The following is a 16,872-nucleotide window of genomic DNA, read 5'->3' on the forward strand; positions in this document are numbered from 1 at the left end:
AATACTTTTCCCAGGAGACCCTGGCTACAGACTCCTGCCGCAAAGCCTGCCGGGAGTTGTAGTCCCTCGGGTCCAGGCCACGCGTGGGAATGCGTGGGGCTGGGTGGGGCGGGGGGACGGGGTCCTGGTGTGGTAGGACTCATAAAGGGCCGAAAATAAATGTAATGATGGCTTCCTCCTTCTGGCTGCAGAGCGCTTTTATGGGAACCTGGGCGGTGGTTTGGCACATTGGTAAGTGGGCTTGATGTCTAGAGTTGGGGGGGAAAACTGGAATTTGGGAGACTGAGTTTTGGGTGGGAGAGCCCTAGTCAGGGAGGCCCAAGTGGAAATGTGGGAGATCACGAAGGGATGGTGGGGGCCTCCACGGGGGCGCCCCGACCTGCCTTGCACCCATACCCCAGCTCCGCACCCCCAGTCACTAGCAGCTCAATCCCAGTGCAGAAGCTGGCTTCGGAGGCCAGGAACACAGCGGCAGCCCCCACCTCCGCTGGCTGGCCCATGCGGCCCAGGGGCTGGGGAGAGACAAGGGGAAAAGGAGGGTCAAGAGGAGCCACCACCTGACCGCCACCCCCATGCCACCTGGCCCTGGCCCCCACCCCTACCTGGGCCAGCGTGCCCTCTCGGATTGTGACTGTGGGGTCAGGCGTTGAGGCTGCCAGCTCTTCCCACAGTGGAGTCCAGATGTTTCCTGGGGAGATGCTGGGGTGAGGCAGGAGAGGGGGTCAGGGAAGTCTGCCGCAAACACTGCCTCTTGGGCTCACTCCCAGTCTTCCCAGCTCCTCCAGGAGACTCTCAGCCCACGTGGAGCTGCTCACCAGTTGGCACGGACACCATATTGACTCTCATCCAGGGCCAAGGCTTTGGTCATGGCTGTTACTGCCCCCTGCAGAAGACGGGGCATGGAGAAAGTTCAGACCAGAGAAGATGAGGTTCCTTTTGTCCTCTCCTCCCAACCAGGGGGCATCAAGCAGGGGCATCAGAAGAGGGAAGTCACGCTCTCCCTGCAGGTTTCATTGGGCTGCACCAGGCTCTGTCTCTTGGGAGACGCTTGATGTATAACAACATGTCACAGGTGGCGGCCGTGCCTCAGGGCTGAGGCTCCTGAAGGAAGGGGCAGGGTACCTCGGTGGTGTACCTTGGTGGCCACATAGGGAACTGCCTGGGACTGGCCAATTGCCCCGACCAGGCTGGAGATGTTGATGACATTCCCCCGGCTCTTGCGCAGGTGAGGGAGGGCGAGCTGGGGAGACAGAAGGCAGAGTAAGCCACCCAAGCCCCTGGATCTCCCCCTGCCCCGTTGAAATGCATCCTGATGACCATCTCCCAGGTATGCTCACTAGTTGATCTGGGTACCTGTAGGGACAGCAGTCAGGGTTCTGGGTGCACCTTCTCTGGTTTGCCTCAGGGTCTCTGGGTCTCACCCCTTAAGGAGTCTCTCCTTGTCTGGAAGGGATTTTTCTGTCTCTTCTACTGCCTGCCTCTCTCTCTGTCTCTGCCTCCCCTTTCTGTGTCCTTGTCCCCCTCTCTCAGGGTCCCTGTGTCTCTCTCTCTAGGCCTTTGTATATTACTCAAAACTCCTGTCCATAACAATGTAGGAAAATGCAAGAGAGACCAAGATGGCTGCATATTTTACAAAAATGTGAGGAATCTCTTTTATCCGTGGAGAGGAAGATGGTTTCTCTGAGTTTTAGGGAAAGCTCTGTGGTCAGAATGTGCCATGGGAAGACTTCATGAAATGTACTCCGTATTCTGCCACCAGAATTGGCAACCCCTGGCTATCCGGAGGTCCCTAAACTAACTCAACTCTTTCTCTCTCCCTTTCCTTCTCTCTCCCTCCCAGCTGGTCTCTCTGTTCTTCCATTACACATGACCTTGAATAAACTCAAATTCTATCCCTCCCCTTGCTTGCCTTGGGCAAGGACTGTTCCTGCCACGAAAGATTAATGGACACAAGCTGGCTCACCCAAGGGATACTCAGAATGGGAAGCTAAATTAGCTCTCTCTCTCCGGTTCACCCCACCAGCTCTTTCTAACCTCCACTCCCTCAGAAACGGCCTCCACCCTGTCCCCAGTGCTGTATCTTCAAACACTCCCCGAGTTCCAACCTCAGGGCCTTTGCATTTGCTGTTCCCTCTGCTCAGAATGTTTCTCCTGACATAGCATGTGACTCACTCCTAGGGTGACCAACTTTCCCCAGTTTGCCCAGGACTGAAGGGTTTCTGGGGACATGGGACATTCAGTCCACAGTTTCAGGGCTAAAGTGGGACAATACTATCCCCTCAGCAACTTCAAATCCTGTTCAAATGTCATCTTCTCAGTGAGGATTCCCTGACTGTTCTATTTAAAACTGCAACCTGCCTACCCCTGGGTCCCCAGCCCTCTTCCTGATTCCTTTTCCCTGTGTCACACACCTCCTTCTGACATGCCATATATTTTTCTTTACTTATTTGCTTATTCTGTTTCTCTCCCACCAGAATGCAAAAACCCACGAGGGACGGTTGGAATTTCTTATTTTGATTCATCCCCCGTACTAAGGTGTCTGGCACATAGTAGGTGTTCAATAAATATCTTTGGCATCAATGAATGAAATTTATTGAGGATCTATTATGTGCCTGCCCCTGTTCTCAGCTTTTTTTTTTTTTTAATAAATTTATTTATTTATTTCTGGCAGCGTTGGGTCTTCGTTGCTGCACGTGGGCTTTCTCTAGTCACGGTGAGCGGGGGCTACTCTTCATTGCAGTGCGCAGGCTTCTCATTGCGGTGGCTTCTCTTGTTGCGGAGCATGGGGTCTAGGCGCGCAAGCTTCAGTAGTGTAGCACGCGGGCTCAGTAGTTGTGGCACGTGGGCTCTAGAGCGCAGGCTCAGTAGTCGTGGCTCACGGGCTTAGTTGCTCCGCAGCGTGTGGGATCTTCCCGGACCAGGGCTCCAACCCGTGTCCCCTGCATTGGCAGGCGGATCCTTAACCACTGCGCCACCAGGGAAGTCCTGTTCTCAGCTCTTTACACAGATTAGCTAATTTAATCCTCACGACAACCCCAAAATAAGGTCTAGTCGACAGCCCCTTCCTCCAGGTGAGGAGACTGAGGAGTGAAAGGGTGACTGATGCTCAGAGGGTCACGTGATCGGTCACGAGCCAGTATTTGTGGCTTGGCCATCTGAGACCAAAACCTATAAGCAAATAAAAACTTTTGACAACTTGGGACTTCCCTGGCGGTCCAGTGGTTAAGACTCCACTCTTGCACTGCAGGCGATACAGGTTCGATCCCTGCTCGGGGAGCTAAGATCCCACATGCCTGGCAGCCAAAAAACCAAAACATAAAACAGAAGCAATATTGTAACGAATTCAATAAAGACTTTAATAATGGTCCACATTAAAAAAAAAAAAAAATTTTTTTTAAAAAAGAAACTTCTGACAACTTTGTTCTCCTCCCTGCCTCCCCTCGCTCTCACCAGCCTTGAAACCCTGCCTCCCCAGGCCCTGCCCTGGCCATATTTCTCTCCTTAACCCTCATCACTCCCTGCCCAGCTGTTTAACTCCCTCCCCTCCCCCAACCTGCAAAGGTGAGGTCCATGGGGGCTGAGACGGGTTTATTCACCACCCTCATCCCAGCACCGGGCACACAGCTAGCGTTCAATAAATATTTGTCCCACACTCCTTGTGGCCCCTTTCCAACCCTAACCCAGGCATTCCTTGGCAGGCATCCTCCCCCACTCCTCCTGCCAAGGTCGCCTGTACCTCTGTGTAGCTGCATCAAGGACCTGCTGGTAAGAGACCTGCAGACTCCCCGTGTCCCTCCTTCCCTTCCTCCCTTCAGACGCCCGATTTGAAACAGCCTGGCTCGCTCAGAGAACTCCTGCAGGCTCTCCCTGGCCTGACTCCAGGTCTCCTAAATGTTCAGGTTCCTGGGTCTGCTTCTCGCTCTCCGCGCCCTGCCGTGGGACAACCCCCCCCCCCCACTTTGCTGGGTTTCCACCAGCATCTCCTAAATCTTCCTTGGAGCCCCCTTCTGGAGCTCCTGACCTGGCCCCCTCGGGCATTTTCATCTCCATGTCTTGAGTGCAAAACTTACCCCATTGTCTCCCCCTAAAATCTGCCCCTCTTCCTGGTTCCCAGCCTCTGACATGGGGCCCACTCCCACCCAGTTTCTCAAGCCGGAGACCCGGGAGATCTGGGGGTCCTCTGGAGCCTCCCTCACCCTCAATTCCTCATCAGACCCATCACCAAGGAGCTCTTGAATCTCTACAATTCCCTCCGCCCCGTTAATTCATTTAACAAACATTTCGTGAGGATATATCATGTGCCAGGTACTGGGGTAAATGCTGGGGATACTGCAGGAAACAAGACCGGGAGAGATTTCTGCCCTCGTGGAGCCCAAGTTCCATGGGGAGGCAGCAAGAAACAGATACAAGTGCACTATGGAATGTTCTAGAGTGTAATTAGGGATATGAAACAAGAAGGAGAGCAGGAGGAGGGGGAATGGTAGTGTTGGGCTGGGTGCAGTTTCAAACAGGGTGCCCAAGGGAGGGCTTTGGGAAGGTGAGATTTGAGATTTTTTTTTTTCATTCTTTTTTTTTTTTGGCCTCTCCTCACAGTTTGCGGGATCTTAGTTCCTGGACCAGGGATTGAACCCGTCCATGCCCCCTGCAGTGGAAGCGTGGAGTCTTAACCACTGGGCCACCAGGGAAGTCCCAGATTTGAGCATTTTGAGTCCAGGTGTGAGCTGTAGGCATTTCTTAGAGAAAACCATGCTGGGCAGAGGGAACAGCGAGTGCAAAGGCCCTGAGGCAGAACCAGGCTGGGTGTGTTTGGCAGCAACGAGGCCACTGCGGTGGGAAGTGAGATCAGAGGAGCAACAGGGGCCAGAGTGTGTGAGGCCTTGAAGGCCACCTCTTCTCACGTGCACAAGTGCGATCATCTCCTGATACGAATTCTCACCCCACTTTGCCCACAGATTTGTTCCTCATACAAGAGACAGAATGATCTGTTACTACTAATGATCTGTTAGTATTAATGGGCTCACATCACTTCCTTGCTCAGATATCTTCTATGGCTTCCTTTTGCTCTTGAGGTCAAGACCAGATGCCTCAGCATGGCCATCCAAGCCTGATATATCTGCCCCCCAACCCCCTCCTGTACCACCCCCTTCACTCACTGCATTCAGCACCTTGAGAGCTCCTAACTCTCTCCCACGGCCAGGCCTCTGCACAGGCTGTTCTCTGCCAGGAACACCTGCATCTCCGTGTAGCTCCATCAAGGACCCACTGGACTCTTAATGGCCTGACTCCCTCCCTCTGCCCCACCTCTCCCCTAGTTAATGTCATTCATGTTTCACTTCCTCCAAAAAGCCTACCCTGACCCCCAGAACAAACCAGCACCAGAACACAGTCACCCATATAAACTCGTCTCTTGTTTATTTAGTAACACTTGGCTGCCCTATGACTATAAACTCCACAAGGGCAAAGACCACGTGGTGTATCCCCAGCACCTACGAATGCTTGGTCAGTCTTCGATGACTAAATAGATGAACGAATGGATAGGTCTCTAGGAACCAATCCAGCTCTGAGAGTCTACAATGGACACTCCTGCGCTCAAACATCTTCTGTGATCCCTACTGACAAGATCTCATTTCCTTAACTATATAAATATCCCTAATTCCTCTGTTGTTTTCTCTAGCTTAGGGAATGGCTAACTTTGGCTTGTGTCAGAATCCACCAGGGAGGCCAAAGACCCAGAGATTCTTTTTTTTTTTTTTTTAATTTATTTTTTTTGGCTGTGTTGGGTCTTTGTTGCTGCGCGCGGGCTTTCTTTAATTGCGGTGAGTGGGGGCTACTCTTTGTTGCGGTGCGCAGGCTTCTCATTGTCGTGGCTTCTCTTGTTGTGGAGCACGGGCTCTAGGCATGCAGGCTTCAGTAGTTGTGGCACGTGGGCTCAGTAGTTGTGGCTTGCGGGCTCTAGAGCTCAGGTTCAGTAGTTGTGGCGCACGGGCTTAGTTGCTCCGCGGCATGTGGGATCTTCCCAGGCCAGGGCTCGAACCCGTGTCCCTTGCATTGGCAGGCGGATTCTTAACCACTGCGCCACCAGGGAAGCCCGACCCAGAGATTCTGATTCAGGAGGGCTGGGGTCCCAGAATCAACATTTAAAGAGCTTTCAAGGGACATTGGTGGTGATGATGATGATAATGGTGATGAAGGTAATGATGATAATGATGGGGGGATGATGGCAATGATGGTGAAGACGGTAATATGATGATTTAATAATGATGATGATGATGGCAGTGATGGTTATAATGATGATGATGGTGATGATGGCAATGATGGTGAAGATGGTAATGATGGTGGTAAATGATGATGATGATGATGATGGCAGTCATGGTGGTGATGGGAATGATGGTGATGATGGCGATGATGGTGATGATGGCGATGATGGTGGTAATGGCAATGATGGTGAAGATGGTCATGATGATGGTGGTAAATAATGATGATGATAATGGTGATGGCAGTGATGGTGGTGATGGTTACAATGATGATGATGGCAATGATGGTGAAGATGGTAATGATGATGGTTTAATAATGATGACAGTGATGGTGATGGCAGTCATGGTGGTGATGATTATAATGATGATGAGGGTGGTGATGGCAGTGATGATTATGATGATAATGATGGTGATGATGGTGATGGTGATGGTGATGATGGTTATAATGATGATGATGGTGATGACGGCAATGATGCTGATGATGATGATGGTGGTGATGGCTCTAATAATGACAATGGTGATAATGGCAGCAACCTACACATGTTGACAAATTTCTTTACAACAGGCACTGGGATAGAAGCAGGAAGAAGCAGACAAAAGTCTCTGCCTTCTGAAAAACCAAATGCAATCGGCAGACTTTGGAGCTTGGTGTGAACAAACCAACTGTAATAAGACATTTGGGAACAACTAGGTGAATTTAAATAGGGCTTGGGTATTAAATGGTATTAAGAAATTACTGTTAATTTTCTTAGGAAATCTAATAGTAATTTGGTCATGTAAAAAAGTCTTAATTTTAATTATTAACATGAAGTTAAATGTTTTTTTTTTTTTTGGTCACCCCACACTGCTTGCAGGATCTTAGTTCCCAGACCAGGGATTGAACCCAGGCCCTTGGCAGTGAATGCATGGAGTCCTAACCACTGGACCACCAGGGAAGACCCCCAAGTGTATTTTTAAGTTAAAACAATATTTGGCTCTCCCTTGCCTCTTAGATGGGGGGATAACTCTGAGGTGGATATTTCTCGCTGCTCCCAGAGTGCCCCCAGGGGATGGTGCCCCACCTGGTGGTAACTTGCTTGGTGACGCCCTTCATCAGCTGCCTGGCAACTACTCCCCAGGCTGAAGGCAGCGATTCCTGGGATCGCCTTCCATCCATCCTGCCCTTCAATCCCCACCTGGACTCTGCTTCTGGGGGAACCCCAACTAACACAGGTGTGGCAATGGTACTGTGATAAGAATTGTAATAATCTGAATAAGAAAGTCTCTAGATTAGCTAAGATCATGATATCAATGTTAATGTTACTATGATTGTGTAAGAGAATGTTCTAGTTTTTAGGAAATACCCTCCAAAGCACTGAAGGGTAAATAGACATCATGCTTGCAACTTACTCTCAAATAGAGAGATAGAAGAATAAAGCAAATGTGGTAAAATGTTAACAACGGGGAGTCTGCATATACAGGACTTCTCTGTATTATCCGGGCAATATTTTGTAAGTCTTAAATTATGCCAAAATAAAAATAAATAAACGTTCTAATCTATTGGTAGTATTTATGAAATTCTTACTAATGAAATTATATGATGTCTGGGTAGGGGATGGCAGGAGGCAATGGATAGAACAAGCTTAACAAAATGCTTATAATTGCTAAAGGGACATGGAGATGGAAGCTCTCCTGTTCTTAAAATACACCCAGGTGGTTTCTGCCCCAGGGCCTTTGCACACTCTTTTGACAAGTGAAACACCGTGTGTCCTACTTCTCTACTTCCTTCCCTCCCATTCAAGGTTCAGCTCAAACTTCACCTTTTCCCTTCTACTTCTCCCAGGATTCATTTGCCCAATATGTATCTCAGAGACTGCAAACTGAGTGAGGTGGATTGGCCGCAAGAAACAGAATGGGGCAAGGTTCGCGATAAACAATAATACCTTGCAGACAGTAAACTCTGTGCCAGGTATGTTCTAAGGGCTTTGTGGGTATTTAATTTAATCTCATTCAATTCTCAGGACAACGCTGTAAATAAGCTACCACTATTAGCCTCTTCTACAGATGAGAAAACCTAGGTGCAGAGAGACTGAGTATCTTGCCTGATGTTACAAGTAGGAAGTGACAGAGAACCCAGGCAGGTGGACCCCAGATCTAGACCCTCATGTGAGGCTTCTGCACCAGCCACTCACAGGTACCAGAGTCAGGAGGCCAAGGAGGGAGAGCTGGGGATTGGGGTACAGTGGGGAGCCAGGCCACATTTAGCAGACTGTCGCCCTTGCCATGGGTCCAGTTGGACAACTTTTCAAGAGAAACCAGAAATCCAGTTGTTTGTGAGAAATTTCTCTCTTTTTAAAAATGCTGGCAATTAATGAGGGAGGGAGAGAAAGAAACACACACACACACACACACACACACACACACACACACGGGAAACCCCTGGTGGTCCAGTGGTTAAGGCTCCGTGCTTCCCATGCAAGGGGCTCAGGTTCGGTCCGTGGTGGGGCAGCTAAGATCTCACATGCCGCCGGCATGGCCAAGGAAGGGAAAAAAGAATACACACACACACATACCTTTTACGGGCTGTGGTGTGTGCATGCCTTATTGTACAGAGGTGCCAATCTTTATTATTATTGTTTTGGCCACGTACCACTGACTTGCGGGATCTTAGTTCCCAGACCAGGGATTTAACCCGTGCCCTCCGCAGTGAAAGCGCGCAGTCCTAACCGCTGGACAGCCAGGGAATTCCCAGGAGGTGCCAATCTTAGAAGGTGAACAGCTGGGGACAGCAGCCAGGGTTGATTGGTTGAGAGACAGATTATCCAACGGCCCGGGGATATTTCACCTGGATTTCGGATGAGATCTGGGGAAGCACCTGAGCTTCTCCACACAGGTGACCCCTGACCCACTCCATGCCCCTCTCCCCTCTGTTTACATTCGCTTTCCTGAGCTCCTCTAGCCTCAAGCTGGTGCGCTCCAAACTGATGTCTCCAGGCCTCAACCTTTGCCCTAGACCCATGGCCCGCACGCAGATGTCTGGGCGGCATCTCTCACTCGACAGCCCCCCACCCCGCCTGCTCCTCCCCGGGCTTCCCCAGGGCAGCAGATGGCAACGCCCTCCTGCCGGTTGCTGGGGATTGGGGTTGGGGGAAACAAACAAACAAACAAAAACCCCACCCACTCCTTTCTTTCTCAAGTCTGCCGCCACATCTAGTCTATAAGGAAATCTTAACAAGCCTACCTTTAAAATGCATCCAGGGATTTCCCTGGTGGTCCAGTGGTTAAGAATCCGCCTTCCAACGCAGGGAACTCGAGTTCGATCCCTGGTCAGGGAACTAAGATCCCACATGCCACAGGGCAACTAAGCCCGCGTGCCACAACTGGAGAGCCCTAACACGGCAACTACTGAGACCATGCACTCTGGAGTCCCAGCACCACAACTAGAGAGAAGCCCGCAAGCAGCAATGAAGAGCCCGCTCGCTGCAATTAAGATCCCGCGTGCCACAACTAAGACCCGAGGCAGCCAAATAAAAATAAATAAATAAATAAATAAATAAATAAACAGAAAAACTTATGAAAAAAATGTATGCAGAATCAGACCATTTCTCACCAAATCCACAGCCACCAGCCTGGTGGGATCCAACATCACCTCCTCTGGCCTGGACCATCCCATCGTCACCTCCTCACTGGCTTCCCGGCCTCTGCCCTTGCCCCCCACTTTGTTCCCCACGCGGCCACCAGATGGCACCAGATCCCACTTAACAGCAGTTCGAGTTCCTCTGCTCCGAACACTCTATGGCTCCCAGCTCAGACAGTGTCAAAGCCAAGTCCTCTCCGTGGTTTACAACACCCAGCACGATCTGCCCTCAACTTCCAGCCTCTCGCTGCTTCGTCTGCTTCAGTCACGCTGCCTTCCTCGCTGTCCCTCCTACACGCCAAGCATTCCCACCCCAGGGCTTTTGCACTGGCTGTTCCTCTGCTGGACCGCAATTGCCCACATACCTCCTTGGGGTCTTGACTCAAATGTCACCTCTTAGAGAAGCCTTCTGACCACCCACCCTGTCTAAAAGAGCACACAGATACACACTTTAAAAAAAAAAAAAAACCTTATCTAGTAAAGATCATACTGAATTATTTTATTTATGGGTGAAATAATGATATCTGAGATTTGTTTTCAAATACTCCAGAAAAGGTAAACAAAAGAAAAAGCGAGGAGTCAACAAGAAGCAAGAATGACAGAATGGGGGCTTCCCTGGTGGTGCAGTGGTTAAGAATCCGCCTGCCAATGCAGGGGACACGGGTTCGATCCCTGGTCCGGGAAGATTCCACATACCGCGGGGCAACTAAGCCCGCGCGGGCGCGGCAACTAAGTCCGCGCGCTCTAGAGCCCGCGCTCCGCAGCAAAGAGAAGCCACCGCAATGAGAAGCCCACATACTGCAACAAAGAGTAGCCCCCACTCGCCACAACTGGAGAAAGCCGGCGCGCCGCAATGAAGACCCAACGCAGCCAAAAATAAATTAATTAATTAATTATTTTTTAAAAGTATTATAATGGGGAATTCCCTGGCGGTCTAGTGGTTAGGACTCTGCGCTTCCACTGCAGGAAGCACGGGTTCGATCCTTGGTCGGGGAACAAAGATCCTACAAGTCCCGCAGCGCAGCAAAAAAAAAAAAAAAAAAAAAAGTATTATGATGATAAATTAAATAAATAAAAAGCACTTTGATGAAAGTAAGTTATTATCGTAGAGAACGAATATGTACATGTAGGTGCCATATGAGCAAGGGTAGTCAGGAAAGGCCTTTCTGAAGAGATGGTATTTGAACTGAGATAGTAAGTAGGAAGCGATTTTGGGAAGATTCAGAGGAAAGGCGTAGAGGTAGAAGGAGATACTCTTTGCTCCTAATAGCTATTCACTGGGTAGCAAAGCTGTAACTGTCTATTACTGATTCCTTGTCCTAACTCCTTTCTTCAGATCCTTAACATCCCCCACCACTACCACCACACCACTTTGGAAGGTTCTGGAAGGTTCCTAAGAAGACCGGGCTATGTAGCAACACAGGTAGCTTTGGCCAGATGTAGGGATCTGCATGCATTTCTTTTCTACAGAAATGGAGTCCTTCTGGAATAAGATCAAAGCAAGGCACAGAAAACATTTGGCTCTGAGACAAAGTGGGTCTGACAATCTCACTGTCAGGCGGCTGCTCACCGTGGTCAGGGTGTACGTCCCCAGCAGGTTCAGCTCCAGCAGCTGCCGGAAGCCCTGGGCAGAGGTCTCCTCGGGCCACTGCGGAGGTGGATCTAAGGGTGGGGGAGGAAGAGAGAGAGAGGAGAGGACGAGGGCACCACGAAGACAGGAGAGCAGGGAAGGGAGATAGGCACTGCGGGGTGCAGGGGGGAGGAGTGGCAGACAAGAGGGTCAGGGGTCCTGAAAAGGAAAGGAGGCTGCATAGTGGTTACTTAAAAAGTCGTCTCAAAATTGGATTAAGAAGATGTGGTTTGTATGTGCACTTGGAATATTAGCCTTAAAAGAAAGAATGAAATATTGCCATTTGCAGCAACATGGATGAACCTAGAGAAGAGTATGCTTAGTGAAATAAGTCAGAGAAAGACAAAAACTGTATGCTATCACTTATATGCGGAATCTCACAAATAATACAAGTAAATATATATGCAAAATGGAAACAGACTCAGATATAGACAACAAACTTGTGGTTACCGAAGGGGGGAAGGAACGGGAGAGGGACAAATTAGGAGTATACAAACTACTGCAGATACAAACTACTATGTATAAAGTAGATAAGCAACAAGGATATACAGTATAGCACAGGGAATTATAGCCATTATCTTGAAGTAACCTGTAATGGAATACAGTCTGCAAAAATACTGAATCGCTATGGTGTACACCTGAAGCTAACATAAGACTATAAATTAACTATACTTCAATAAAAAAAATTAAAAGGAGCGGGGACTTCCCTGGTGGCGCAGTGGATAAGACTGCGCTCCCAATGCAGGGGGCCTACGTTTGATCCCTGGTCAGGGAACTAGATCCCACATGCCTGCCGCAATTAAGAGTTTGCATGCAGCAACTAAGGAGCTGGCAAGCGGCAACTAAAGGAGCCCTGGAGCCGCAACTAAGACCTGGTGCAACCAAATAAATAAACAAATATTTAAAAAATTAAAAGGAGCAGCAAAAGAAAAAACAACAAACAAACAAACAAAAAACCAGTCTCAGGGCCAGAAGGCCTGGGTTCAAATCTTAGCTCTGATACTTCTTGGCTGTGTGACTTTAGGCGAGTCACTTTGCCCCTCTGTGCCTGTTTCCTCATCTGCAGAATGAGGATAACACTTTGTTCTCAGGCTTAGAAATTTCACAAGTCAATATTTGTGCCTGACACTTAGTACTATAAATGTGTTTGTTAAAGAAATAGAAAGAGGGGGCTTGCCTGGTGGTCCAGTGGTTAAGACTCTGCACTCCCAATGCAGGGGGCCTGGCTTCGATCCCTGGTCTGGGAACTAGATCCCACAAGCCACAACTAAAAGATCCCACGTGTCGCAACTAAGACCCAGCGCAGCCAAATAAATATTTTTTAAAAAAATAGAAAGAACTGGGTGGATGGAAGAGGGACAGACAAAGCAACATTCAGAAGAAAAGAAGCAGGAAAGATAGGAGTAAGAACAGGAAAAAAAAGAAAAAGAAACTGGGAAAAATGGACCCTGAACCTTCCAAAGGCTTTAAGAGTCAAAGTGGATGAAGGGACAGAGAGATGGGAAACAAGACAATGGAAAGTTAATGAAATATTGGATTATTCCTCCTGGAGACCCAGGGCTTATGGCCTTGCTTCCTTCAGAGAACAGTTCAAACATCTTCAGAGAATCCACCCCAGACCCTCTGTCCAAAACAGCCCTTGCCATTCTCTAAGCCCTCAATCAGATTTATTTTTCTTCACAGCCTTTATCACTACCAGACATGCTAATATATACAATCAATTCTCCTTATTTGAGGCAGCTGTAGTCCACAAAGTCACAGTGAACACTGAATTAGTGACTATTGACCCATTGCTCCTAGGGGAAATACATACATATAATATTACATTATAACATATATATGCTATTAACTGAAAGTTTGTGTCCCCCTCCCCAAATTCCATATGTTAAAATCCTAACCTCCAATGTGATGGTATTTGGAGGTGGGGTTCTGTGGGAGTTAAGTCATGAGGATGGCTCCCTCTTGAATGGGATTAGTGCCCTTATAAAAGAGACCCCCGTGAGGTCCTTCGTTCCTTCCACCATGTGAGGTCCCAGCAAGCAGGCCCTCACCAGACACCAAATCTGCTTCTGACTTGATCTTGGACTTTCCAGCCTCCAGAACTGTGAGAAATAAATGTTTGTCATTTAAGCCACCCAGCCCATGGTATTTCTGTTATAGCAGCATGAACAGACTAAGACAGGACATATATGTGTATGTATATATGTACATATGTATATGTATATAGTTATATGGCTATCTAACATAAATATTATAATCTTAACTCCTAAAAACAACCCATACTGGCAGACTCTATTTTATTTATTTTGCAAATAAGGAAGTGTTAAGTGACTTGCCTGAGGCTGCCCCATTCACACATGCCAGAGCTGGGATTCAAACCCATCCAGCTGGCCCCAGAGGGAGCTCCTTACAGACACTGCCCTCTCCCGTCTCCGCCTCTGGGCATCTCTCTGTTTGAAAGCTGAACCCAGAGGGCAGAGCATCACCATGTTTGACCTTAGCTGGGAACATGTGCTACGAGCAACTCAAATTTTTGCCTCTCTGCGCATGTCCGTGAATACCGGGAAAGCGCAGTGAGTACTGATTCTGGGGTTACAACCCACCTTGCAAGGAGGTGAGTTCGCAAATATGGAATCCGCGAATAATGAGGATTAACTGTATCTGTCTTTTCTTGTCTATTTCCTTACTCCACAGTGTGAATCCCATGAGGACAGGAATGCTTGGTCAATTTTGTTCACTGCTAAATCCCCAGTCCCTAGGACAGAATGTGCGGCATAGTAGATGCTCAATAAATATCTGTTGAAAGGATCAAGGACACAGAGAGAAAAGATGCACTAGTATCTGCCGTCTCTAAATTCTTACAACAAGAGAAGGGAAGTGCAGCCCAGAGAGGGTAAGTCAATTGCTCAAAGTTGCCCAGCCAATAAGAGAGGCTTCTTTCTACCATGGCCTTGCTGTGTGACCCCAGTCCAATCAGTTCACCTCTCTGAGCTTCGGTTTACCAATGTGAGGCATTCTTATGAAGGGTAAGCATGAAGCTGATGGCAATTTCCCTTCAAAACCTCCACACCAAGCCCTATAGACCATGTGTAGAGAGTACATCTTCTCAGTCATGGAAAAAGAGAAGGGCCATCAGTCTCACTTCATAGATAAGAAACTGAGGCTACAAGATGGCAGCTATTTGCCCAAGACAGTTCCGGTAATTATGAGGTTGAGCAGCTACACTATTCAATACTCACAATGACCCTATAATGATGACAAGGATGGTGATTTTCATTTTAGAAATGTAGAAACGGATGCATAAAAGGGCTAAGGGCACAGGCCTGGGGGCACACAGCAGGGATGGAACAGAGCCAGCATTGGGGTGGGAAGCCAGGAGGTGGGTTGACACCAGTGGAGAACAGCCCTCAGGACTCATGACTCACGGTAGCCAGCGTTGTTGACTACACAATCCAGGCGGCCGAAACGGTGGATGGTCTCAGAAATGAGGGTCTGGGGAGAAAGATATCTTGTGAATGAGCAGTGCTGGCACCAGGCCTTGTGGAGCCGAGGGTCCCAAAAGCGAGGTGGGGACAGGAGTCACAGCTGAGGGGCCAGAGACCAGAGGGCTGGTGACATTCACACTGTGGTCACTACTCCAGAAACCTGGGGCTGCGGTGCAGGGGCAGATGTCAGAGATACTGGCTAAAGAGGACTAGAAACCCTGAGGAAAGAGAAAAACTCTTACAGAAAGAGACCCACTGTGAGGAATTTATTTGTCCCAATCCACATGACAGGTGTGACAAGAGCCTTGAAGGAGTGGGAGATAAAGGAGAATCTTCCCAGGAGACACAGGACCTGGCCGGCAGAGTTAGGGAAAGCCTTGAAATGATACTGAGCTGAAACCTCTGGGACGGGTACAATTTAGCCAGGAGAAGGGGGAAAGGCAGAGGGAACAGCATGTGCAAAAGCCTGCGGCGGGGTGGAGAAACAATTGGAGATACCGGGGGTAGGGACAGAAAATACGCTCACCCTCACATCTTCCTCCTGAGTCACATCACAGGGCAGAAAGACAGTGCCAGGAAGCTCCCGCTCCAGCGCCCGACCCCCGGACTCTGCAGGAAGAGAAGGGCTGGGGGTCTGGACTCTTGGGTCTGAGGGAGGAGGAGGCTGGGGACCTGGTTTCCTGGGTCTGAGGAAGGAGAGGGCCAGGGGTTTGGACTCCTGGGTCTGAGAGAGGAAGGGTCTGGGGGCTTGGACTCCTCCTGGAGGGGTGGGGGTGAGGACTGAAGGACCCTCACTTACCATCTTTGTCACAGATAACCACTTGGGCACCGCTTTCCACTGAGGATGGGAAGAGAACAGGTTACCCCAGCACAGGCCTTTGCGAAGCCCTCTGCTGCCCTCTAGTGGCCACCTGAAGTGGGGCCGTCTCCCACTATGCTCCCCTCGTGACCCCAAAGTCTCATGATAATCCCCTAGGACAAAGGGCAGAAGTTTTGACACATATTCTCCTTGGCTGCTCCAGGTGCTTGCTGGAGCTGCTGAGCCTCCATCCCTGGCTTCCAGAGTAAACCCTAAATCTGCAAGAGGCATGTTCCCCCAAACCACCCGTTTTGTAGCTATTACTGAGACCGCAGAAAGGGAGTCAATGGCATTTGGAAATCCGCCAAAATCTCAGGCCCCAGGCTACCACTGCCTATCTTTTCATTAACTTTGCAAATGGGATTTTATAAGAATCTAGATTCCAGTACAGAAGATACTTCTTTCCACACCCATTAATTATCCCCCCAGGGTCCCTCCTCTCCCAGACTCCCAATATTCAGAGCCAGCCAGACCCCACTCACCGAAGGCTCGAACGATCCCGGCTCCGATGCCGCGCCCGCCCCCGGTCACGACGACCACCTTCCCAGCATAGCGCGTTCCCGTTGCCATTCCGCGTGAGACTGTCTCTCCCTCTGTCACTCACTCCAGGCTTCTATCCACCTCAAAGTCCGGTGAGGTCGTGGGGTCGAACGGTAAATAGGGGCTGGATCCTGGAAGCCCGGCCCTGGGGGGCGTTGCCAGGAAAGCCAGAAGCCTGGAAGGTTGGTCCCAGCCCCGTCCTCCCTCAGACCCAGAGGTCCGGATCCCCAAACTCCGCCTCCCTCAAACTCAGTATTCCTGGCGTCTGGCCCCCTCTGCCCTCGGACCCAAAACTCCAGGTCCCTAGTCTTCTCTTCTTTCAGATCCAGGAATCCGGGTCTCCAGCCCCCTCCTCCCTCAGAACCAGTAATCTGGACCCCGAGCTTCCTCCTTCCTCAGACCTACAAGTCCGAGGTCCTTGTCCCCTCCTCCCTCGGGGCCCAGAAGCCCACGACTCCGGCTCTACCCCTCAGAGACACCAGTGTAAC

The 16,872-nt window shown here is 49.6% G+C and overlaps 1 protein-coding gene across 1 annotated transcript; it reads right to left on the reverse strand.

Moving 5' to 3' along the window:
* Positions 1 to 179: 179 nt before the first annotated feature.
* On the reverse strand, positions 180 to 16,858 carry HSD17B14 (hydroxysteroid 17-beta dehydrogenase 14). Its single transcript, XM_068529433.1, has 9 exons — positions 16,327 to 16,858; positions 15,785 to 15,823; positions 15,512 to 15,594; positions 14,926 to 14,992; positions 11,441 to 11,532; positions 1,136 to 1,240; positions 816 to 883; positions 603 to 699; positions 180 to 512 (listed from the first exon to the last, which is right to left on the reverse strand). Exons 1-9 carry the CDS (start codon positions 16,412 to 16,414, stop codon positions 339 to 341), a joined length of 813 nt encoding a protein of 270 aa, XP_068385534.1. The 5' UTR covers positions 16,415 to 16,858; the 3' UTR covers positions 180 to 338.
* Positions 16,859 to 16,872: the final 14 nt, after the last annotated feature.

This window comes from Eschrichtius robustus, chromosome 19 (genome assembly GCF_028021215.1).
Source record: "Eschrichtius robustus isolate mEscRob2 chromosome 19, mEscRob2.pri, whole genome shotgun sequence".
Taxonomy (NCBI): domain Eukaryota; kingdom Metazoa; phylum Chordata; class Mammalia; order Artiodactyla; family Eschrichtiidae; genus Eschrichtius; species Eschrichtius robustus.